At 40.1% G+C, this 25,514-nt stretch overlaps 1 protein-coding gene across 3 annotated transcripts; it reads left to right on the top strand.

Annotated features, from left to right (window-relative positions):
• The first annotated feature begins 1,863 nt into the window (after window positions 1–1,863).
• Window positions 1,864–24,114, top strand: LOC140548761 (uncharacterized). Of its 3 annotated transcripts, XR_011978929.1 has the most exons (10): window positions 7,802–8,014; window positions 8,500–8,796; window positions 8,881–9,171; window positions 10,250–11,933; window positions 12,130–12,184; window positions 13,085–13,220; window positions 22,094–22,177; window positions 22,438–22,648; window positions 23,678–23,780; window positions 23,890–24,114. XR_011978929.1 is itself a non-coding variant. In XM_072671900.1 (6 exons), the coding sequence occupies exons 2-6, from the start codon at window positions 7,723–7,725 to the stop codon at window positions 10,534–10,536; spliced, it is 957 nt and encodes a 318-aa protein (XP_072528001.1). In that variant the 5' UTR covers window positions 1,864–6,839; window positions 7,668–7,722; the 3' UTR covers window positions 10,537–12,014. The 3 variants fall into 3 exon arrangements, 1 of the variants encoding a protein (XP_072528001.1); XR_011978928.1 differs by lacking the exons at window positions 13,085–13,220; window positions 22,094–22,177; window positions 22,438–22,648; window positions 23,678–23,780; window positions 23,890–24,114 and adding exons at window positions 1,864–6,839; window positions 7,668–7,742; window positions 12,345–12,823 and having other exon boundaries at window positions 7,953–8,014; XM_072671900.1 differs by lacking the exons at window positions 12,130–12,184; window positions 13,085–13,220; window positions 22,094–22,177; ... (1 more) ...; window positions 23,678–23,780; window positions 23,890–24,114 and adding exons at window positions 1,864–6,839; window positions 7,668–7,742 and having other exon boundaries at window positions 7,953–8,014; window positions 10,250–12,014.
• The last annotated feature ends 1,400 nt before the right edge of the window (window positions 24,115–25,514 follow it).

Here is a 25,514-nt window from a genome sequence, read left to right as displayed (position 1 = left end):
TGTAATAACAGTAGGGTTATGATATCAGTGGGATTACAGTGGGGTTATGATATCAGTGGGAGAACAGTGGGGTTATGATATCAGTGTAATAACAGTGGGTTTATGATATCAGTGGGAGAACAGTGGGGTTATGATATCAGTGGGAGAACAGTGGGGTTATGATATCAGTGTAATAACAGTGGGGTTATGATATCAGTGGGAGAACAGTAGGGTTATGATATCAGTGTAATAACAGTGGGGTTATGATATCAGTGTAATAACAGTGGGGTTATGATATCAGTGTAATAACAGTAGGGTTATGATATCAGTGGGAGAACAGTGGGGTTATGATATCAGTGTAATAACAGTAGGGTTATGATATCAGTGGGAGAACAGTGGGGTTATGATATCAGTGGGAGAACAGTGGGGTTATGATATCAGTGTAATAACAGTGGGGTTATGATATCAGTGGGAGAACAGTGGGGTTATGATATCAGTGTAATAACAGTGGGGTTATGATATCAGTGTAATAACAGTGGGGTTATGATATCAGTGTAATAACAGTAGGGTTATGATATCAGTGTAATAACAGTGGGGTTATGATATCAGTGGGATTACAGTGGGTTATGATATCAGTGTAATAACAGTGGGGTTATGATATCAGTGGGAGAACAGTAGGGTTATGATATCAGTGTAATAACAGTGGGGTTATGATATCAGTGTAATAACAGTAGGGTTATGATATCAGTGTAATAACAGTGGGGTTATGATATCAGTGTAATAACAGTGGGGTTATGATATCAGTGGGATTACAGTGGGTTATGATATCAGTGTAATAACAGTAGGGTTATGATATCAGTGTAATAACAGTGGGGTTATGATATCAGTGTAATAACAGTAGGGTTATGATATCAGTGGGAGAACAGTGGGGTTATAATATCAGTGTAATAACAGTGGGGTTATGATATCAGTGTAATAACAGTGGGGTTATGATATCAGTGGGAGAACAGTGGGGTTATGATATCAGTGGGAGAACAGTGGGGTTATGATATCAGTGTAATAACAGTAGGGTTATGATATCAGTGTAATAACAGTGGGGTTATGATATCAGTGTAATAACAGTAGGGTTATGATATCAGTGTAATAACAGTGGGGTTATGATATCAGTGTAATAACAGTAGGGTTATGATATCAGTGGGATTACAGTGGGGTTATGATATGAGTGTAATAACAGTAGGGTTATGATATCAGTGGGAGAACAGTGGGGTTATGATATCAGTGGGAGAACATTGGGGTTATGATATCAGTGTAATAACAGTGGGGTTATGATATCAGTGGGAGAACAGTAGGGTTATGATATCAGTGTAATAACAGTGGGGTTATGATATCAGTGTAATAACAGTGATGTTATGATATCAGTGTAATAACAGTAGGGTTATGATATCAGTGTAATAACAGTGGGGTTATGATATCAGTGTAATAACAGTAGGGTTATGATATCAGTGTAATAACAGTAGGGTTATGATATCAGTGGGATTACAGTGGGGTTATGATATCAGTGGGAGAACAGTGGGGTTATGATATCAGTGTAATAACAGTGGGTTTATGATATCAGTGGGAGAACAGTGGGGTTATGATATCAGTGTAATAACAGTGGGGTTATGATATCAGTGGGAGAACAGTGGGGTTATGATATCAGTGTAATAACAGTAGGGTTATGATATCAGTGTAATAACAGTAGGGTTATGATATCAGTGGGATTACATTGGGGTTATGATATCAGTAGGGTTATGATATCAGTGGGATTACAGTGGGGTTATGATATCAGTAGGGTTATGATATCAGTGGGAGAACAGTGGGGTTATGATATCAGTGGGATTACAGTGGGGTTATGATATCAGTGTAATAACAGTGGGGTTATGATATCAGTGTAATAACAGTAAGGTTATGATATCAGTGGGATTACAGTGGGGTTATGATATCAGTGTAATAACAGTGGGGTTATGATATCAGTGTAATAACAGTAGGGTTATGATATCAGTGGGATTACAGTGGGGTTATGATATCAGTAGGGTTATGATATCAGTGGGATTACAGTGGGGTTATGATATTAGTAGGGTTATGATATCAGTGGGAGAACAGTAGGGTTATGATATCAGTGGGATTACAGTGGGGTTATGATATCAGTGTAATAACAGTGGGGTTATGATATCAGTGTAATAACAGTAGGGTTATGATATCAGTGTAATAACAGTGGGGTTATGATATCAGTGGGAGAACAGTAGGGTTATGATATCAGTGGGATTACAGTGGGTTATGATATCAGTGTAATAACAGTAGGGTTATGATATCAGTGTAATAACAGTAGGGTTATGATATCAGTGTAATAACAGTGGGGTTATGATATCAGTGTAATAACAGTAGGGTTATGATATCAGTGTAATAACAGTAGGGTTATGATATCAGTGTAATAACAGTAGGGTTATGATATCAGTGTAATAACAGTAGGGTTATGATATCAGTGTAATAACAGTGGGGTTATGATATCAGTGTAATAACAGTGGGGTTATGATATCAGTGTAAGAACAGTGGGGTTATGATATCAGTGTAATAACAGTGGGGTTATGATATCAGTGTAATAACAGTAGGGTCATGATATCAGTGTAATAACAGTGGGGTTATGATATCAGTGTAATAACAGTGGGGTTATGATATCAGTGTAAGAACAGTGGGGTTATGATATCAGTGTAATAACAGTAGGGTTATGATATCAGTGTAATAACAGTGGGGTTATGATATCAGTGTAATAACAGTGGGGTTATGATATCAGTGGGGTTATGATATCAGTGGGAGAACAGTGGGGTTATGATATCAGTGTAATAACAGTGGGGTTATGATATCAGTGGGAGAACAATGGGGTTATGATATCAGTGGGAGAACAATGGGGTTATGATATCAGTGTAATAACAGTGGGGTTATGATATCAGTGGGGTTATGATATCAGTGGGAGAACAGTGGGGTTATGATATCAGTGGGAGAACAATGGGGTTATGATATCAGTGGGAGAACAGTGGGGTTATGATATCAGTGGGGTTATGATGTCAGTGTAATAACAGTGGTTTAATGCTATCAGTGGGATTACAGTAGGATTATGATATCAGTGGGGTAATGATATCAGTCTAATAACAGTAGGGTTATGATATCAGTGGGATTACAGTAGGATTATGATATCAGTGGGGTTATGATGTCAGTGTAATAACAGTGGTTTAATGATATCAGTGGGAGAACAGTGGGGTTATGATATCAGTGTAATAACAGTGGGGTTATGATATCAGTGGGAGAACAGTGGGGTTATGATATCAGTGGGATTACAGTGGGGTTATGATATCAGTGGGATTACAGTGGGGTTATGATATCAGTGGGAGAACAGTGGGGTTATGATATCAGTGTAATAACAGTGGGGTTATGGTATCAGTGGGATTACAGTAGGGTTATGATATCAGTGTAATAACAGTGGGGTTATGATATCAGTGGGATTACAGTAGGATTATGATATCAGTGGGAGAACAGTGGGGTTATGATATCAGTGTAATAACAGTGGGGTTATGATATCATTGGGATTACAGTAGGATTATGATATCAGTGGGATTATGATGTCAGTGTAATAACAGTGGGGTTATGATATCAGTGTAATTACAGTGGGGTTATGATATCAGTGGGAGAACAGTGGAGTTATGATATCAGTGTAATAACAGTAGGGTTGTGATATCAGTGTAATAACAGTAGGGTTGTGATATCAGTGTAATAACAGTGGGGTTATGATATCAGTGGGAGAACAGTGGGGTTATGATATCAGTGTAATAACAGTGGGGTTATGATATCAGTGTAATAACAGTGGGGTTATGATATCAGTGTAATTACAGTGGGGTTATGATATCAGTGTAATAACAGTGGGGTTATGATATCAGTGGGAGAACAGTGGGGTTATGATATCAGTGGGAGAACACTGGGGTTATGATATCAGTGTAATAACAGTGGGGTTATGATATCAGTGTAATAACAGTGGGGTTATGATATCAGTGGGAGAACAGTGGGGTTATGATATCAGTGGGAGAACAGTGGGGTTATGATATCAGTGGGAGAACATTGGGGTTATGATATCAGTGTAATAACACTGGGGTTATGATATCAGTGGGAGAACAGTGGGGTTATGATATCAGTGGGAGAACAGTAGGGTTATGATATCAGTGGGAGAACAGTGGGGTCATGATATCAGTGGGAGAACAGTGGGGTTATGATATCAGTGGGGTTATGATATCAGTGTAATAACAGTAGGGTTATGATATCAGTGGGAGAACAGTGGGGTTATGATATCAGTGTAATAACAGTGGGGTTATGATATCAGTGGGAGAACAGTGGGGTCATGATATCAGTGGGAGAACAGTGGGGTTATGATATCAGTGGGGTTATGATATCAATGTAATAACAGTAGGGTTATGATATCAGTGGGAGAACAGTGGGGTTATGATATCAGTGTAATAACAGTGGAGTTATGATATCAGTGTAATAACAGTAGGGTAATGATATCAGTGGGGTTATGATAGTGTAATAACAGTGGGGTTATGATATCAGTGTAATAACAGTGGGGTTATGATATCAGTGGGAGAACAGTGGGGTTATGATATCAGTGTAATAACAGTAGGGTTATGATATCAGTGTAATAACAGTGGGGTTATGATATCAGTGTAATATCAGTTGAGTTATGATATCAGTGTAATAACAGTAGGGTTATGATATCAGTGGGGTTATGATAGTGTAATAACAGTGGGGTTATGATATCAGTGTAATAACAGTGGGGTTATGATATCAGTGTAATAACAGTGGAGTTATGATATCAGTGTAATAACAGAAGGGTAATGATATCAGTGGGGTTATGATAGTGTAATAACAGTGGGGTTATGATATCAGTGTAATAACAGTGGGGTTATGATATCAGTGTAATAACAGTAGGGTTATGATATCAGTGTAATAACAGTGGGGTTATGATATCAGTGTAATATCAGTTGAGTTATGATATCAGTGGGGTTATGATAGTGCAATAACAGTGGGGTTATGATATCAGTGGGAGAACAGTGGGGTTATGATATCAGTGTAATAACAGTGGGGTTATGATATCAGTGTAATAACAGTGGAGTTATGATATCAGTGTAATAACAGAAGGGTAATGATATCAGTGGGGTTATGATAGTGTAATAACAGTGGGGTTATGATATCAGTGTAATAACAGTGGGGTTATGATATCAGTGTAATAACAGTGGGGTTATGATGTCAGTGTAATAACAGTGGAGTTATGATGTCAGTGTAATAACAGTGGGGTTATGATGTCAGTGTAATAACAGTGGGGTTATGATATCAGTGGGAGAACAGTAGGGTTATGATATCAGTGGGATTACAGTAGGGTTATGATATCAGTGGGATTACAGTAGGATACTGGTCAGTGTGTGTCACTACAACAAGATAAGATATTCACAACAAGCAGTGGACGCCTTATTTCCCAGTTATTGAATAGTAGCCACCTGAGTAATCAGGCAGAGGGGCTGTGCTGAGACAGGGGGACGACCCTGTGTTTACACTGAGCGAGCTGAAGTTAGCCTGAGGTGGGTCCACCGTTAGCTCGGTGCTAGCTGAGTGAAAGGCTGAGGTAAACATCTGTCCAATGTGTTCTGACATACAGTAAACATCTGTCCAATGTGTTCAGGTATACAGTAAACATCTGTCCAACGTGTTCAGACATACGGTAAACATCTGTCCAACGTGTTCAGATATACTGTAAACATCTGTCCAACGTGTTCAGTCATACAGTAAACATCTGTCCAACGTGTTCACGTATACAGTAAACATCTGTCCAAGGTGTTCAGACATACAGTAAACATCTGTCCAACGTGTTCAGACATACAGTAAACATCTGTCCAACGTGTTCAGACATACAGTAAACATCTGTCCAACGTGTTCAGATATACTGTAAACATCTGTCCAACGTGTTCACGTATACAGTAAACATCTGTCCAACGTGTTCAGACATACAGTAAACATCTGTCCAACGTGTTCAGGTATACAGTAAACATCTGTCCAACGTGTTCAGACATACAGTAAACATCTGTTCAACGTGTTCAGACATACAGTAAACATCTGTCCAACGTGTTCAGACATACAGTAAACATCTGTCCAACGTGTTCAGATATGAGGCCAGCTCTTATTAGGACTGGAAGTGGTGAAGGAGCTGAGGACACTGGGTCTGACGCTTCGACGCGCTGTCAGAACCGTTTAGCTTCTCAACCAGGTCTTTAAGAAGATCTTCAGTCTTTCCCAGAACCTCAGAACCTCAAGTTCTACATGAACTCGACCCGCCCCGCTATTCACTACTGTTACTGTACAGCTACTGAACTACAGCAGGGCATCATATCAGGAATATTAGCACTGATGAACAGACGCTGCTCTGGAAGATCACTGGCTGAACAAAGTGATCAGATAGAGGCTGAACAACAGGGCTGTAACGGGACACCGGTACCAGCTCCACAACCTGCTCCACACCTTCTGACCTTCTGACCCAACCGAGGAAGATGGAGCAGCAGTGAAGCGCAGAAAGCCTCCACCCTTCCAGTTATAACGGTAATATGACACCCTCCCAAAAACACACCCACCACACTTCTGAGACAGAGGAGGGGAGAGGGGGTGACCTAGATTCAGATCCAGATGCAGAAAACACCCACTGGACCTTCGGATCTGCAGGAGCTTCGTGGTCGAGCTGAAATTTGTGTTTCGGAGCTGATTTTCCTTCTTCAGGCTGCTTCGGAGGAGAGGTAAGCACTGAACCACCCTCAGCTTCAACCCCTGCCCGGCTGATCCTCCTGTCCCGAGCTTTATCCCCGAGCTTTATCCCCGAGCTTTATCCCCGAACTGGAGGGTTTGGAGGACTCGGGTTCTTCTCATTTGGAGAGAAAGTTCAGGAGGGTTTGGAGGACTCGGGTTCTTCTCATTTGGAGAGAAAGTTCAGGAGGGTTTGGAGGACTCGGGTTCTTCTCATTTGGAGAGAAAGTTCAGGAGGGTTTGGGAACTCCACTCTTCCTCAGCATTGATCAGAGCGGAGATGAACCGGTACAGACACAGTTTGGGGTTAAAACGATGGAAAACTACCAACTAAATCCTTTAATCTTCGCTAAACTAACTTTATTATTTATTACGTTTAAAAAAGATCGCCACGCCCCCAAACCCCGTCACCGCCCTGCCCATCCTACTGCTCCGTTAGGGACCGTCGCGCAATTACATGCCTCTCATCCTACAGAGCTCATCTCTGACACAGCCTTTCACTTTCTGCTCTGTATTTTATATTAAATCTATAATCTATATATTATATACACACACACACATTTCTATAATCTATATTATATTAAATCTATAATCTATATATTATATACACACACATTTCTATAATCTATATTATATTAAATCTATAATCTATATATTTTATACACACACACACACACATTTCTATAATCTATATTAAACTAAGAGTCGGCTCATCTGTCCCCGTTAAGACCCCAATACACTGAGAATGTGACTGTGAATACATTCCTGGCCTGAGTTTGAAGCTGTGAATGTTTTACCCATGTACTTAAATCTTCACACAGAGACCAGCTGGGAGAAGACCCTCACTAGAAAGGAGTGATCCACTGGTTCTCAGCGATGTCCCGTTCCCTGCTCGTGTACGTGCAGCGCTACATCAGGGTGATAATATTCCTTACAGGAACGTTAAATGTGTTGGAAGAGGGGCAGTGGGCTTTAGGACAGTGTGGTGGGATGCAGAATATCAGGGACATGCCCATAGGTGGAGAAAAGCAAGTGGTGTGGGTCTGTGCTCTCTTCTACCTCACCTGCTCTGGTCAGTGCTGACGGTGCTGTGTGTTTCTCTGTAGGTCAGTCATGCAGTCCCTCACATCTGCTCTCTGGGTCCTGCTCTTACTGATCATCACTGCTGGTAAGTGTGTAGTTGTTGGTGTTTGTACAGACTTTACCCTTACCTTGATCTTGGACCAGCGAACAGTGACGTTCACACGGATGGGGAGGTGCGGAGGGGCTGGGCACAACATTAGATCCCAAAGACTTTGGGTGGTCCTCACCAGGAATCACAACTTCAGGGTCTGGCTGAGGTCACAGCCGGATCAGAGAGGTGGGGGCAGAAGACTGAACTGATGACAGGTGGACTCCCCTCTAACACACTACCCTCAGCTCAGGAAGGGGTTGGTAATGAGCTGATTGGGGTAAACACTAAAACGTGCAGGGCAGAGGGTGCTCCAAGACCTGGATTGAGAACCACAGCCAGTAGGGATCCATGCAGGTTCAGCTGGATCTCTCAGACTGGATTGGGCTGAGTTTGTCTCTCACTGTTTGAAGATGCAGGTTTGATGCTTGGGTTTGATGGATGACTGTTGACTGTTTTTGTTAAAAACTTTTTTTTTCTAGAATCTAATCCAGGTCCTAGAGTGAAGGTGAAGCTCCATGACTCTGCTGTTCTCCCCTGCTCTGAGAGATGTCCTGGTTTGGTGGCATGGACCGTATCACACCTACGCAGGGATGTTCTGGCTGAGTGTGATCAGACTTCCTGCAGATCAATGAAAGAGGGATATCAGATGATCCATGAAGAGTACCTGAAAGGGAACATCTCCCTCATCATCACTAGAGTTGATTTCAGTATGCGAGACTGGTACATCTGTGAGTGTGATCGTAAAGACGTTTGTGATGTGCGGCTTCAGATTGAGGGTAAGTGCTGGTTCTGCTGATCTACTGCTGCTGGTAGAACCTGATAGAAGAGTTAATGCAGGTTCTGGTCATGTGTCTCCTCAGCTGTGAGATTTTCAGTGGAGATACAGCCTGGTGAATCTCTGCTGCTGGAGTTGAAGATATCAGATCCAGTGGAGCTGGTTTATAACAGCAGTGGTGAAGCTGGAGCACCCAGTGTTCAGATCTGTACAGTGGAGGGACAGTCACTGAAGAGTAACCCTGAGTACATGAGGAGAACCTCACTCACACCTGCACTAGAGCTGAGAGATATGAAGCCTTCTGATAGTGGAGTCTACACTGTGAGGGACACCAGGAACATGGAGGACATTTATATCTACACAGTGAGCGTCCGAGGTATGAGCTTTTATAGTTTATATTTACTGTTCCACCAGTTTAGGCAGTGTTCTTTCCAGAGAGATAGAACCGAATTATGGGTTCTAGAGTGTTAAACCGTTTGAGACACATCTTCAAACACTGCTGTTCCTCCTTCAAAAGAACATCAAGCAGAACCAAAACAGAGCTGTAAAACAGGCCAATTCAAAACTCCTACATCAGTCTTGACTCCTTACATTTATACTCCAGCATTTACATAAACCCCGCCCACTAGAGAAAGCCCCGCTAGCCTGTGAGAATATGGTGTTGTTGGTAACTGCCGGACTCTGCTAGATGTCATAGCCACGGACCATATCCCCATTCGCCGAGCCAGGTTGCTAAATGCTAACCACTAAGTTTGTGGAGGCATCGTGCGGATGACCCAGTCAGGTAACACTCCCCTCTGTAGAACCGCTCACAGCCAAGAATAAGAGGTGCGTGGAGAAGCACAGCTGACAGCCATGGATAGAGGAAGGGCACCATGTATTACCATGTATTCAGCTAAAAGCTGAACCCTAGCCAACCCAGTCATCTCTCCTTGTCTCATCGCTCTGAGAGTGCAGAAAACTGTAGCAAATTGTAGCATATTTAGGTGGTAGTAACATCAGGCTCCTGCAGATGGCCCTGCACGAGGATGATGGGGCTATAAATACGATGTTAACGATGGGCTAAAAGGAGTGATTGCATTTGGGCGTGGACAAAGACCATAGTGTGAAGGAAGGAGCTGAATCTGCAGGTGTATGGAAGCAGACGGTCATACGGGTCTACCAGCAGTGGCAGAAATCCCAGTCCATGGCACTGGGGGTATTACTCGCTACTGGTACGATCCAGTCACAGGTGACTCTATTTTTGTCTGGTGAGCTTTTATATATAGAATAATATAACTGGAGTGTCACTGCTGTCATAATAAGAGTCCCCTGTAATTCTGCTGTTAAAGGAATGGTGTTCAGTCCAGGGTTTTGATCTCATGATTTAAACACTACCTCCGATTCATCAGAACCAAGACTTTCCTGGACAGTGTTGATCTGACGGAGCTCCTCTGTTCTGTGTGTGTTTTCAGATGTGCAGCAGAGCTGGATCTGGAAGAAGGGATATGAGAAAGGAAGCGATGATGGATATCTGAGGGGGAACAGCGATGGATATCGGAGGGGGTTAGGGATCGGAGCAGTGAGCTTTGGGATTGTAGGGCTGGTTCTTGGTGTAATTCTGGGAAGGTATGTTGTGCCACTGGTCCTTCCTCTCTTGCCGAGACATTTCCAGAGGTCCAGAAATACACAAGAGAAGGAAGCTGCAGACGAGGGATCTGGTGTTCCTATGAGACGACCACAGCGTCAGGAAGAAGAATAATCAGCTTCTGCTGCAGTTGTCTTCACTGAGAGCTGCTGGTGATCCCTCTGACGGTTCCTCTGGAGTTCTTCTGGCTCATCAGCAGCTGCTCAAGCTATCTCTCTTAAATCTCGAGCAACAGATCGGTTCCACTGTTCCTCAAACACAGTCATTCAGTTATAATATGAAGATCAGGATCGACTAACAGTAGAGAGAGAAGAGCAGCAGAGCCCTGACAGAGCCAGTCCAGCATTCTTTCCTCCTACCTCACTACGTCAGTATGGCAGGGAGCTAAGCGTACTTAGGGCCACAGAACCTTTTAAAGAGTTAGGGATGCACTGATTGGCTCCATATTTGAGTCACCTTTGTGCTGCAGGATCCTGATCTTCATATTTCCCCTGCTAAAGGTTTCCCATAGTTTCTCCAAATGTTAATGTTCCTCAGAGCACTGATGGAGGTTCTCAAAGCTACGGTTGCTTTAAGACCAGCACAGCCGTGATTGGCTGCCGTACTCTACTACTCTACCACAACATCAGTATTATAAGCTGACAGCTGCTGTTAGTGCAGCTCCACTAACGGTGAAACACCGTATTTGCTGTCTGTCTGTGTTGAAGGCTGGTTCACACCTCAGTGTGGGTGCAGCACACAGCGTCTGACCTTCTGCACCTCTCAATGTTAATACCTCATGCTTTGACTCCATGGCCGCTCGGCCGTGAAGCTGGAAGCTGCTCTTTCCCACACGGTCTGAACAGCTGCCAGTGTCTGTAATGTGAAGGAATTGTGGGATTGTGTAGACAGCTGGGTGAAGCTGAAGTTACAGGGAGGTCCCCTTTTCTCCAGAGATTACACTGTATGAGGTTGGCTGGCAGACAGAGAAGGCGGTGGCATGCATGTCCTGTATCTACCTCGTGTCCGCAGTAGGTGTGAGCCAGCCTTCACTGGACTGATCTGTTGCTCTTGTAGCTGCTAACTGCTCTCTGTGTTAGAGTGAAATGTTCTCCTGCTTGCTGCTTTATTTTATAACGTCCTGAAACGTGTCTTAGAGTCTAATTAACACATTTTTATAAATATATATATGTATATATGGCCTGAATCTGATGTAGGACTGATGTATCACAGCACTGGTTCCTGTGGATTTTACAGGATGATTTTGGGCCTGAATCACCTGCTCTCTGTTTACAGTGGAGTGACTGTGGCAGGAGGCTGAATCAGGAAAACTACTGACACCCTACTGAACCCCTTCCACCTCCACTCCACCCCCCACTCCACCTTCACCGTACTGTACCATACTGTACTTCTGTAATCAGCCTCAGTCCGTCTGTGTTGATCAGGAACCCATGCTGTGATGAAGGTCTGTGTTTGGACTCTGTACAAGTCTCTGTAGAGGTCCAGGCAGTGCAGCCGGCTCCCAGCAGGAGGTAAGGGCTAATCTGTGCTAACCAGGTTCTCCTGCTGGTCCCTCCTGCACACCTTTGTTATAATAAAAACATCTTATTGTTTTTACGGTTCTGTTGTTTTCTGTTCAGTTTGGAGAACCTGTGTCGTCTGTTGGAGTTAAAAGGAACCACCTGAGCGTCCATTTCTCTGTTTTTATTCCCTGTCATTTTCCTCTAGATGGTTTAAGGAGTGGGAGTCCACTGGGTGTAGTCCTGAGGTGCTGCACCACCACGTAGGTTCCTAGTTCAGTTCCTTAACTTCCCACATTCACAAGCAGTGCCTAATCACACATTTCATGACATTCACACACTCACTCACGTCTGTAGCCTTCATTTATACCACAGAAAAAATAAGAAGCAGCTCTTCTCTTTTCCTTTCCTTTTTTTGTTTAGTCTTTGCTCTGACTGTTGTAGGAATATCGTATTAGTGCAATAACAACATGCTCCTGAGAGCCGCACCTCATCTCTAGAGGATCCTTATCTGCTTGGAAACTCAAATGCCATGCAGGATGAGTGGAGGTTTGTTATTCTAGACCCTTCCCCCCAGCTGATACGTGCCAGAAGATCTCTGTATTGTGGCCGGCCAACGTTTCCTTCTTCAGTGTGTTACTGGAATGAGCTGTTCTGTTTTTTTGAGTGTTTGCTGGCCAGTGGAGTTTGAATAATGTGTACCAGTTGTTTAGCAGAGTGTGCAGTTCTCCAGCCGAGAGGAGTGCTGGAGTACTGGAGTAAATGGGACCTTTACTTTTTAATATTTAATATATATTAATATTTAAGGCTGTTTATTAAAACTAATAACACTTTTTCAATTATTTCCTCACCAATCTCTGTTACAAATGACTAATAAATAATAAATAATTAATAAATAAAAACTACTTATTGCTCTTCTATAGACTCCACTGTGGATCTGGGAGACGGGCTCTGGGCTGAACCTGCAGCTATGATCAGAAGGTGTGGGTTAGGTGGAGATTAGGTGTGGGTTAGGTGGAGATTAGGTGTAGGTTAGGTGTGGGTTAGGTGGAGATTAGGTGTGGGTTAGGTGGAGATTAGGTGTGGGTTAGTCTACAGGTGAGAAACAGGCCTGGGTTCATGAATAGCCTGTAGCAGGACGCTTACGCCTCCTTTTCCTTCAGCTTCAATGGGCTGAACTTGCTGACCTCCAGAGCGGGCAGCAGTTCCCACAGTCCGCCCCTTCACTGCTTCCTCAACCCGGCTGCTCTCAGACCGAGCTCCCACCTTTCTCCAGAGAAGCTCGAGCACAGCAGCGCGGTGAGTACACACTGGTTTCACTGGTTACACTGGGAGCACTGGTTACACTGGGAGCACTGGGAGCACTGGTTACACTGGGAGCACTGGGAGCACTGGTTACACTGGTTATACTGGGAGCACTGGTTACACTGGGGACATTGGTTATACTGGGAGCACTGGTTATACTGGTTACACTGGGAGCACTGGTTACACTGGGAGCACTGGTTACACTGGTTATACTGGGAGCACTGGTTACACTGGGAACAGTGGTTATACTGGGAGCACTGGTTATACTGGGAACAGTGGTTACACTGGTTATACTGGGAGCACTGGTTACACTGGTTATACTGGGAGCACTGGTTACACTGGGAACAGTGGTTATACTGGGAGCACTGGTTACTGTGTAAACTGGTGGAGGAGCAGCTCTGACCGACTGTAGGAGAAGTAAACTGGGAGAAAAGAAGCTGCTTGTGGATAATGTCCGCTTCTGCAGGTAATTCCTAACGGAGGTTCTTCATCCACAGGGAAATGTCGCATTTATAACGTTTAATCCCTGTTTATAATGTTTAATCCCTGTTTATAGTGTTTAATCCCTGTTTATAGTGTTTAATCCCTGTTTATAACGTTTAATCCCTGTTTATAACGTTTAATCCCTGTTTATAGTGTTTAATCCCTGTTTATAACATTTAATCCCTGTTTATAACGTTTAAGATCTGTTTATAACGTTTAATCCCTGTTTATAACGTTTAATCCCTGTTTATAGTGTTTAATCCCTGTTTATAACGTTTAATCCCTGTTTATAACGTTTAATCCCTGTTTATAACATTTAATCCCTGTTTATAACGTTTAAGATCTGTTTATAACGTTTAATCCCTGTTTATAACGTTTAATCCCTGTTTATAGTGTTTAATCCCTGTTTATAGTGTTTAATCCCTGTTTATAACGTTTAATCCCTGTTTATAATGTTTAATCCGTGTTTATAGTGTTTAATCCCTGTTTATAACGTTTAATCCCTGTTTATAATGTTTAATCCGTGTTTATAGTGTTTAATCCCTGTTTATAACGTTTAATCCCTGTTTATAACGTTTAATCCCTGTTTATAGTGTTTAATCCCTGTTTATAACGTTTAATCCCTGTTTATAACGTTTAATCCCTGTTTATAGTGTTTAATCCCTGTTTATAACATTTAATCCCTGTTTATAACGTTTAAGATCTGTTTATAACGTTTAATCCCTGTTTATAACGTTTAATCCCTGTTTATAGTGTTTAATCCCTGTTTATAACGTTTAATCCCTGTTTATAACGTTTAATCCCTGTTTATAGTGTTTAATCCCTGTTTATAACATTTAATCCCTGTTTATAACGTTTAAGATCTGTTTATAACGTTTAATCCCTGTTTATAACGTTTAATCCCTGTTTATAGTGTTTAATCCCTGTTTATAGTGTTTAATCCCTGTTTATAACGTTTAATCCCTGTTTATAACGTTTAATCCCTGTTTATAGTGTTTAATCCCTGTTTATAACGTTTAATCCCTGTTTATAACGTTTAATCCCTGTTTATAATGTTTAATCCGTGTTTATAGTGTTTAATCCCTGTTTATAACGTTTAATCCCTGTTTATAATGTTTAATCCGTGTTTATAGTGTTTAATCCCTGTTTATAACGTTTAATCCCTGTTTATAACGTTTAATCCCTGTTTATAACGTTTAATCCCTGTTTATAACATTTAATCCCTGTTTATAACGTTTAAGATCTGTTTATAACGTTTAATCCCTGTTTATAACGTTTAATCCCTGTTTATAGTGTTTAATCCCTGTTTATAGTGTTTAATCCCTGTTTATAACGTTTAATCCCTGTTTATAACGTTTAATCCCTGTTTATAGTGTTTAATCCCTGTTTATAACGTTTAATCCCTGTTTATAACGTTTAATCCCTGTTTATAACATTTAATCCCTGTTTATAACGTTTAAGATCTGTTTATAACGTTTAATCCCTGTTTATAACGTTTAATCCCTGTTTATAGTGTTTAATCCCTGTTTATAGTGTTTAATCCCTGTTTATAACGTTTAATCCCTGTTTATAATGTTTAATCCGTGTTTATAGTGTTTAATCCCTGTTTATAACGTTTAATCCCTGTTTATAACGTTTAATCCCTGTTTATAGTGTTTAATCCCTGTTTATAACGTTTAATCCCTGTTTATAACGTTTAATCCCTGTTTATAGTGTTTAATCCCTGTTTATAACATTTAATCCCTGTTTATAACGTTTAAGATCTGTTTATAACGTTTAATCCCTGTTTATAACGTTTAATCCCTGTTTATAGTGTTTAATCCCTGTTTATAACGTTTAATCCCTGTTTATAACGTTTAATCCCTGTTTATAGTGTTTAATCCCTGTTTATAACATTTAATCCCTGTTTATAACGTTTAAGATCTGTTTATAACGTTTAATCCCTGTTTATAACGTTTAATCCCTGTTTATAGTGTTTAATCCCTGTTTATAGTGTTTAATCCCTGTTTATAACGTTTAATCCCTGTTTATAACGTTTAATCCCTGTTTATAGTGTTTAATCCCTGTTTATAACGTTTAATACCTGTTTATAGTGTTTAATCCCTGTTTATAGTGTTTAATCCCTGTTTATAACGTTTAAGATCTGTTTATAACGTTTAATCCCTGTTTATAGTGTTTAATCCCTGTTTATAATGTTTAATCCCTGTTTATAACGTTTAATCCCTGTTTATAGTGTTTAATCCCTGTTTATAACGTTTAATCCCTGTTTATAGTGTTTAATCCCTGTTTATAACGTTTAATCCCTGTTTATAACGTTTAATCCCTGTTTATAATGTTTAATCCGTGTTTATAGTGTTTAATCCCTGTTTATAACGTTTAATCCCTGTTTATAATGTTTAATCCGTGTTTATAGTGTTTAATCCCTGTTTATAACGTTTAATCCCTGTTTATAACGTTTAATCCCTGTTTATAGTGTTTAATCCCTGTTTATAACGTTTAATCCCTGTTTATAACGTTTAATCCCTGTTTATAGTGTTTAATCCCTGTTTATAACATTTAATCCCTGTTTATAACGTTTAATCCCTGTTTATAACGTTTAATCCCTGTTTATAGTGTTTAATCCCTGTTTATAGTGTTTAATCCCTGTTTATAACGTTTAATCCCTGTTTATAATGTTTAATCCGTGTTTATAGTGTTTAATCCCTGTTTATAACGTTTAATCCCTGTTTATAACGTTTAATCCCTGTTTATAGTGTTTAATCCCTGTTTATAACGTTTAATCCCTGTTTATAACGTTTAATCCCTGTTTATAGTGTTTAATCCCTGTTTATAACATTTAATCCCTGTTTATAACGTTTAATCCCTGTTTATAACGTTTAATCCCTGTTTATAGTGTTTAATCCGTGTTTATAGTGTTTAATCCCTGTTTATAATGTTTAATCCCTGTTTATAGTGTTTAATCCCTGTTTATAACGTTTAATCCCTGTTTATAACGTTTAATCCCTGTTTATAGTGTTTAATCCCTGTTTATAGTGTTTAATCCCTGTTTATAACGTTTAATCCTTGTTTATAGTGTTTAATCTCTGTTTATAGTGTTTAATCCCTGTTTATAGTGTTTAATCCCTGTTTATAACGTTTAATCCCTGTTTATAACGTTTAATCCCTGTTTATAGTGTTTAATCCCTGTTTATAACGTTTAATCCCTGTTTATAGTGTTTAATCCCTGTTTATAGTGTTTAATCCCTGTTTATAGTGTTTAATCCCTGTTTATAACGTTTAATCCCTGTTTATAGTGTTTAGACCCTGTTTATAACGTTTAATCCCTGTTTATAGTGTTTAATCCCTGTTTATAGTGTTTAATCCCTGTTTATAACGTTTAATCCCTGTTTATAACGTTTAATCCCTGTTTATAGTGTTTAATCCCTGTTTATAACGTTTAATCCCTGTTTATAACGTTTAATCCCTGTTTATAGTGTTTAATCCCTGTTTATAACGTTTAATCCTTGTTTATAGTGTTTAATCTCTGTTTATAGTGTTTAATCCCTGTTTATAACGTTTAATCCCTGTTTATAACGTTTAATCCCTGTTTATAACGTTTAATCCCTGTTTGTAGTGTTTAATCCCTGTTTATAACGTTTAATCCTTGTTTATAGTGTTTAATCTCTGTTTATAGTGTTTAATCCCTGTTTATAACGTTTAATCCCTGTTTATAACGTTTAATCCCTGTTTATAGTGTTTAATCCCTGTTTATAGTGTTTAATCCCTGTTTATAACGTTTAATCCTTGTTTATAGTGTTTAATCCCTGTTTATAGTGTTTAATCCCTGTTTATAACGTTTAATCCCTGTTTATAACGTTTAATCCCTGTTTATAGTGTTTAATCCCTGTTTATAACGTTTAATCCCTGTTTATAACGTTTAATCCCTGTTTATAGTGTTTAATCCCTGTTTATAACATTTAATCCCTGTTTATAATGTTTAATCCGTGTTTATAGTGTTTAATCCCTGTTTATAATGTTTAATCCCTGTTTATAGTGTTTAATCCCTGTTTATAACGTTTAATCCCTGTTTATAACGTTTAATCCCTGTTTATAGTGTTTAATCCCTGTTTATAGTGTTTAATCCCTGTTTATAACGTTTAATCCTTGTTTATAGTGTTTAATCTCTGTTTATAGTGTTTAATCCCTGTTTATAGTGTTTAATCCCTGTTTATAACGTTTAATCCCTGTTTATAACGTTTAATCCCTGTTTATAGTGTTTAATCCCTGTTTATAACGTTTAATCCCTGTTTATAGTGTTTAATCCCTGTTTATAGTGTTTAATCCCTGTTTATAGTGTTTAATCCCTGTTTATAACGTTTAATCCCTGTTTATAGTGTTTAGACCCTGTTTATAACGTTTAATCCCTGTTTATAGTGTTTAATCCCTGTTTATAGTGTTTAATCCCTGTTTATAACGTTTAATCCCTGTTTATAACGTTTAATCCCTGTTTATAGTGTTTAATCCCTGTTTATAACGTTTAATCCCTGTTTATAACGTTTAATCCCTGTTTATAGTGTTTAATCCCTGTTTATAACGTTTAATCCTTGTTTATAGTGTTTAATCTCTGTTTATAGTGTTTAATCCCTGTTTATAACGTTTAATCCCTGTTTATAACGTTTAATCCCTGTTTGTAGTGTTTAATCCCTGTTTATAACGTTTAATCCTTGTTTATAGTGTTTAATCTCTGTTTATAGTGTTTAATCCCTGTTTATAACGTTTAATCCCTGTTTATAACGTTTAATCCCTGTTTATAGTGTTTAATCCCTGTTTATAGTGTTTAATCCCTGTTTATAACGTTTAATCCTTGTTTATAGTGTTTAATCCCTGTTTATAGTGTTTAATCCCTGTTTATAACGTTTAATCCCTGTTTATAACGTTTAATCCCTGTTTATAGTGTTTAATCCCTGTTTATAGTGTTTAATCCCTGTTTATAACGTTTAATCCTTGTTTATAGTGTTTAATCTCTGTTTATAGTGTTTAATCCCTGTTTATAGTGTTTAATCCCTGTTTATAACGTTTAATCCCTGTTTATAGTGTTTAATCCCTGTTTATAACGTTTAATCCCTGTTTATAGTGTTTAATCCCTGTTTATAGTGTTTAATCCCTGTTTATAACGTTTAATCCCTGTTTATAGTGTTTAGACCCTGTTTATAACGTTTAATCCCTGTTTATAGTGTTTAATCCCTGTTTATAGTGTTTAATCCCTGTTTATAACGTTTAATCCCTGTTTATAACGTTTAATCCCTGTTTATAGTGTTTAATCCCTGTTTATAACGTTTAATCCCTGTTTATAACGTTTAATCCCTGTTTATAGTGTTTAATCCCTGTTTATAACGTTTAATCCTTGTTTATAGTGTTTAATCTCTGTTTATAGTGTTTAATCCCTGTTTATAACGTTTAATCCCTGTTTATAACGTTTAATCCCTGTTTATAACGTTTAATCCTTGTTTATAGTGTTTAATCTCTGTTTATAGTGTTTAATCCCTGTTTATAACGTTTAATCCCTGTTTATAACGTTTAATCCCTGTTTATAGTGTTTAATCCCTGTTTATAGTGTTTAATCCCTGTTTATAACGTTTAATCCTTGTTTATAGTGTTTAATCCCTGTTTATAGTGTTTAATCCCTGTTTATAACGTTTAATCCCTGTTTATAACGTTTAATCCCTGTTTATAGTGTTTAATCCCTGTTTATAGTGTTTAATCCCTGTTTATAACGTTTAATCCTTGTTTATAGTGTTTAATCTCTGTTTATAGTGTTTAATCCCTGTTTATAACGTTTAATCCCTGTTTATAACGTTTAATCCCTGTTTATAGTGTTTAATCCCTGTTTATAGTGTTTAGACCCAGTTTGTTGGCTTTCTCAACGTTGTAAATACAGATTATGACCATGCGCGTGCATGTGTCCCAGGCTGCGCGCCTCTGCTGCTCTCATGAACGCGCTGTGGAGCGACTTAACGGAAACTTGCTCGTGCTAAATGTGATAGTCACAGAGATGTAGCTCCCAGGCTAACCTGAGGTAAATTTACTCAAACCTTCAGTAGTTAAGGAGCTGTATGAACTAGTTAACTCCACAGCTTTATTACCAGATAACCAGACCTGAGGTAAATTTACTCAAACCTTCAGTAGTTAAGGAGCTGTATGAACTAGTTAACTCCACAGCTTTATTACCAGATAACCAGACCTGAGGTAAATTTACTCAAACCTTCAGTAGTTAAGGAGCTGTATGAACTAGTTAACTCCACAGCTTTATTACCAGATAACCAGACCTGAGGTAAATTTACTCAAACCTTCAGTAGTTAAGGAGCTGTATGAACTAGTTAACTCCACAGTTTTATTACCAGCTAACCAGACCTGAGGTAAATTTACTCAAACCTTCAGTAGTTAAGGAGCTGTATGAACTAGTTAACTCCACAGTTTTATTACCAGATAACCAGACCTGAGGTAAATTTACTCAAACCTTCAGTAGTTAAGGAGCTGTATGAACTAGTTAACTCCACAGCTTTATTACCAGATAACCAGACCTGAGGTAAATTTACTCAAACCTTCAGTAGTTAAGGAGCTGTATGAACTAGTTAACTCCACAGCTTTATTACCAGATAACCAGACCTGAGGTAAATTTACTCAAACCTTCAGTAGTTAAGGAGCTGTATGAACTAGTTAACTCCACAGTTTTATTACCAGATAACCAGACCTGAGGTAAATTTACTCAAACCTTCAGTAGTTAAGGAGCTGTATGAACTAGTTAACTCCACAGCTTTATTACCAGATAACCAGACCTGAGGTAAATTTACTCAAACCTTCAGTAGTTAAGGAGCTGTATGAACTAGTTAACTCCACAGCTTTATTACCAGATAACCAGACCTGAGGTAAATTTACTCAAACCTTCAGTAGTTAAGGAGCTGTATGAACTAGTTAACTCCACAGCTTTATTACCAGATAACCAGACCTGAGGTAAATTTACTCAAACCTTCAGTAGTTAAGGAGCTGTATGAACTAGTTAACTCCACAGCTTTATTACCAGATAACCAGACCTGAGGTAAATTTACTCAAACCTTCAGTAGTTAAGGAGCTGTATGAACTAGTTAACTCCACAGCTTTATTACCAGATAACCAGACCTGAGGTAAATTTACTCAAACATTCAGTAGTTAAGGAGCTGTATGAACTAGTTAACTCCACAGCTTTATTACCAGATAACCAGACCTGAGGTAAATGTACTCAAACCTTCAGTAGTTAAGGAGCTGTATGAACTAGTTAACTCCACAGCTTTATTACCAGATAACCAGACCTGAGGTAAATTTACTCAAACCTTCAGTAGTTAAGGAGCTGTATGAACTAGTTAACTCCACAGCTTTATTACCAGATAACCAGACCTGAGGTAAATTTACTGAAACCTTCAGTAGTTAAGGAGCTGTATGAACTAGTTAACTCCACAGCTTTATTACCAGATAACCAGACCTGAGGTAAATTTACTCAAACCTTCAGTAGTTAAGGAGCTGTATGAACTAGTTAACTCCACAGCTTTATTACCAGATAACCAGACCTGAGGTAAATTTACTCAAACCTTCAGTAGTTAAGGAGCTGTATGAACTAGTTAACTCCACAGTTTTATTACCAGATAACCAGACCTGAGGTAAATTTACTCAAACCTTCAGTAGTTAAGGAGCTGTATGAACTAGTTAACTCCACAGCTTTATTACCAGATAATCAGACCTGAGGTAAATTTACTCAAACCTTCAGTAGTTAAAGAGCTGTATGAACTAGTTAACTCCACAGCTTTATTACCAGATAACCAGACCTGAGGTAAATTTACTCAAACCTTCAGTAGTTAAGGAGCTGTATGAACTAGTTAACTCCACAGTTTTATTACCAGATAACCAGACCTGAGGTAAATTTACTCAAACCTTCAGTAGTTAAGGAGCTGTATAAACTAGTTAACTCCACAGCTTTATTACCAGATAACCAGACCTGAGGTAAATTTACTCAAACCTTCAGTAGTTAAGGAGCTGTATAAACTAGTTAACTCCACAGCTTTATTACCAGATAACCAGACCTGAGGTAAATTTACTCAAACCTTCAGTAGTTAAGGAGCTGTATGAACAACAGCTACTTCTGTGTTCAGTTAAGAGGAGCTTTGGGTTGCTGAGTGTCAGGGAATGCGTTAAGCTGAAAGCTGCTAATTGCAGTGGGAGACCTCCCACCAATCAGTTTCTGATACCTGAGGTCTCTGAATATTATTGTATACAGCATCATAAAGTCAAAAGACATTGTGTTTGCAGGTGGGGAGTGTAAAACAAGTGTCTGAATACTGTGTTAGTGATGCTTCTGTAATATCTCTTATTTTAAGGAGAGAAGAGCTCAAACTTCAGAATTTCTACATCAGCTGCAGAGAACCCTGACCTCAAACATATCTTCATCAGCACCGTAAACGGTATACACCGTCACATAGAGAGCCCATCTCCTGCCATCACACCTTGTCCTAACGGGAAGTGAGAGGTTTAGGACATTTAGGATATTTTCTACAACTGTGTAACTGGTTCTGGGGTGTCCTGCTTGCTGGACTATGGTGATCACTTGCAGTTACACTACAGTTATGCTAGCAGCGTATGGGGTTGTAGTCAGCGTTATGGTTCTAGAGCGTTGACCATACTGAACCGGTTCATTTGTCTGCTGTTCTTGGATGTGTTTCAGAGCTGGATCTGGAAGGATGGATACCGGAAGGGGAAAAACAGTGGGTTTTGGAGTGGAGTTGGAATCGGAGCACTGGTTTCTGGAGTCGGAGCGTGTGTTCTCGGTGCGTTGGCTGGCCAGAGGCTATTGGATAACATGGGCAAAGGTGTGCAGAGGCTCAGAAGAAACCAAACCTCAAGCAGGAGACAAACTGAGAATGTGGAAAATACAGGTACAGAACAAGACCCAACTGATGGTGATTCTGATATGAGCCTCCAGCAGAACATTTCCTAGAAGAACACGAACACTGTCCTCCAAACAATCTCCAAGGCCTGAACAAATGGTCATCATGACACGGCTAACCAGATCACATGTTAAAATGAATGTGTGATTTATAATGTAGGGGGTCGGTTGTCAAAGCTCACCTGCCAACATTGTTATATCTTCCAAGCTTTAGATTTGACTGGCTGGCTGTTGCCATCATTTTTACCAATTCACCATATTGTCCTGTAGAACCAAACATGCTGGATCGTGTGTGTGACGTGTATAAATATAAGGCAACGCAACAACGCAAACAGCCCTGAACACGCCCACAACAGACAAATCTGCCCCAACAGCAGGGACCTGTTGCCTGCTAGTGTGAGTGAGCGGTGCCAGCCTAACACTGAGAGCCACTCCGGGAAAGGGCATCAGCTTCCAGCAGTTTAGCAGTTAGCCAGTTAGTGACTCATGGTGTGAAGAGCTTTCTCCAGGCTTTAAATGGGCTCTTCCATTTTTCCACATTCTCTGAAGAGCTCAGTCTGTGAGAATAGTTCAGTCAGAGTCGGGGGTTTAGAGTGAAACTGACCCACTCTGATCTCTGTACAGTGGACGTGAATGGAAGCAGGGGTCGATCACCATGACTGCAGCACAGATACAGCCCATAATTTGTCTCCTATCCAAACCCACCAGTGCAGCTACAACACGAGTCTTCTGAGTTTTATATGGAATAATGATGATGATGATGGTAAAATAGTGGAGAATCTGAACTAATCCAGTTTTCTTCAGGGACTACTTTCTGTAGACGAAATTAGAAATATTGATGGACTTCTATTTACTTTATTTATTAATTTTATTTAGAGATTCAAAGGTTCAAAATAGATCTTAGTAATCTTAGACATTCTGACCTTTCAGATTCTTTTTTGTTGTGAAAAAAATGCAACCTGTTTCGTTCACTCTCTTATTTTCACTTTCACTCACATGACTCACTACTGTGTTACAGTCCGAACAGAGCGACGGCAGGAGCTCCGTGGTCGAGCTGAAACGTCTGGTTAGGAGCTGATTTTCCTTTTTCAGGCTGGTTCGGTCCTCCAGGAGGAGGAGAGGTAAGTTTTCTGAACGTGATGTTTGAGTAAGTCCTTGAGAAAGTAGCTAATGCTCTTTTAGCTTGTTTAGACCTTCATGTGCTTTGTCTCTTGTTGCCTTGTTTTGCAGCTCAGGAAGTGGTTAGGCATGTGTGTGTGAGGAGATGTTGGGCCTTTAAACTTTGTAGGTATTTCCCTTCTCAAGTCTCTGTACAGTGCTGGTGTCTGACACTCTTTGAGATTCCTCGAGCCACTGTTAACCAAAAGAATTTGAGAGCACTGAACTGGAAGAAAGCCTGACCAGGCTGAACATCCAGATCTCTGATCTTCAGAAGTTCCAAGTGATTTGTTAAGAGATTTGCTGTGCTGCGTGTTTCTCTGTAGGTCAGTCATGAAGTGCTGCAGATCTGCTCTCTGGGTCCTGCTCTTACTGACCATCCCTACTGGTAAGTGGTTATGGTTAATGGCCTTCAGTCTGATTTCTGAAGCAGGACTGTCAGCAGTGAGCTCACCTCATGTGTAGTGTTTAGATGGAGGTATGATCTGATCTCTCTTTCAGGATCTGAATCAGCTGCTCCTTCAGTGAAGGTGAAGCTCCATGCCTCTGCTGTCCTCCCCTGCTCTGAGAGATGTCCTGAAGTGGCCAGTTGGTCAATCACCCATAAACGCTCTGATGTTCTGGCTGAGTGTGATCAGACTTCCTGCAGATCAGTGAAGGAGGGATATCAGATGATCCATGATCAGTACCTGAAGGGAGATCTCTCTCTCACCATCACTGGAGCTGATTTCAGTAAGAGGGCTCTGTACACCTGTGAGTGTGATGATAGAGACCTCTGTGATGTTCGACTACAGATTGAGGGTAAGAGTCCAGTCTGTGTTCTTCACTGTCAGAATCAGAGATCTGCTCTGAACTGATGAAGTTCCTGATGTTGTTTCTCCTCAGCCTTGAGCTCTTCAGTCGAGATACACTCTGGTGAATCTCTGGTGCTGAAGCTGGACGTGTCAGATCCAGTGGAGGTGGTTTATAAAAGCAGAGGTGCAGCTGGACCACCCAGCGTTCAGATCTGTACAGTGGACGGACGCTCAGTACAGTTTAAAGATGAATATGAACAGAAAGCGTCCCTCATATCTGCCCTGGAGCTGAGAGGAATGGAGGAGTCTAAAAGTGGAGTTTACACCGTCCGAGACACCGGGAATGACGAGGACATCCACACCTACACAGTGAGCGTCCGAGGTACGAGTTTAGTGTTTAGTTCGTGGTGTTTAGTATTTTTGGTGTTGGTATGGATTGTGTTTGGTGTTGGAAACACCTCTGATCAGACCTCACCCACAATGCTCTGCTCTGTCTGTTTCAGATGTGCGGCCGGTCGGGAAATATACAGGGTATCAGCAGGGTTTTCTTCACGGAGCTGCGTCTGTTGGGAGCGTGATGCTGGTTCTTGGTGCACTTCTGGCCTGGTTTGTTTTGCCGTGGGTGTTTTATCAGATCAGAAAAGTTGTCCAGAGGCTCAGAAACAGAGATCCCTCCATCAGGAAGCGTGACGAGAACACAGACAGTGAGAACGGTGCTGTTCCTCTCAAAGACCTCCAGCATGACAGAGTGGACCCTGTCGCCTAAGTATGAGCACCTTCCTGCAGTCTTCAGACAGCTCATTTCAGAGGTTTTTCCTCACGCACTGCTGAAAACCTGTGAGGAAGAGTATTGTGCCTGAGCTGGTCCTACAACACAGTGAGCCACCGCCTCTCTTAACCAGC

The sequence above is a fragment of the Salminus brasiliensis genome (genome assembly GCF_030463535.1).
Source record: "Salminus brasiliensis chromosome 20 unlocalized genomic scaffold, fSalBra1.hap2 SUPER_20_unloc_2, whole genome shotgun sequence".
Classification (NCBI taxonomy): Eukaryota; Metazoa; Chordata; class Actinopteri; order Characiformes; family Bryconidae; genus Salminus; species Salminus brasiliensis.
This window is presented reverse-complemented; position numbering and strand designations above follow the sequence as displayed.

Bases quoted from the DNA above. Each gene is read 5' to 3' on its own strand.
- LOC140548761 (XM_072671900.1), top strand. From the start codon at position 7,723: ATGTCCCGTTCCCTGCTCGT. The intron at 7,743-7,952 runs GTACGTGCAGCG...GTTTCTCTGTAG, and splicing joins ATGTCCCGTTCCCTGCTCGT to GTCAGTCATGCAGTCCCTCA. The intron at 8,797-8,880 runs GTAAGTGCTGGT...GTGTCTCCTCAG, and splicing joins TGTGCGGCTTCAGATTGAGG to CTGTGAGATTTTCAGTGGAG.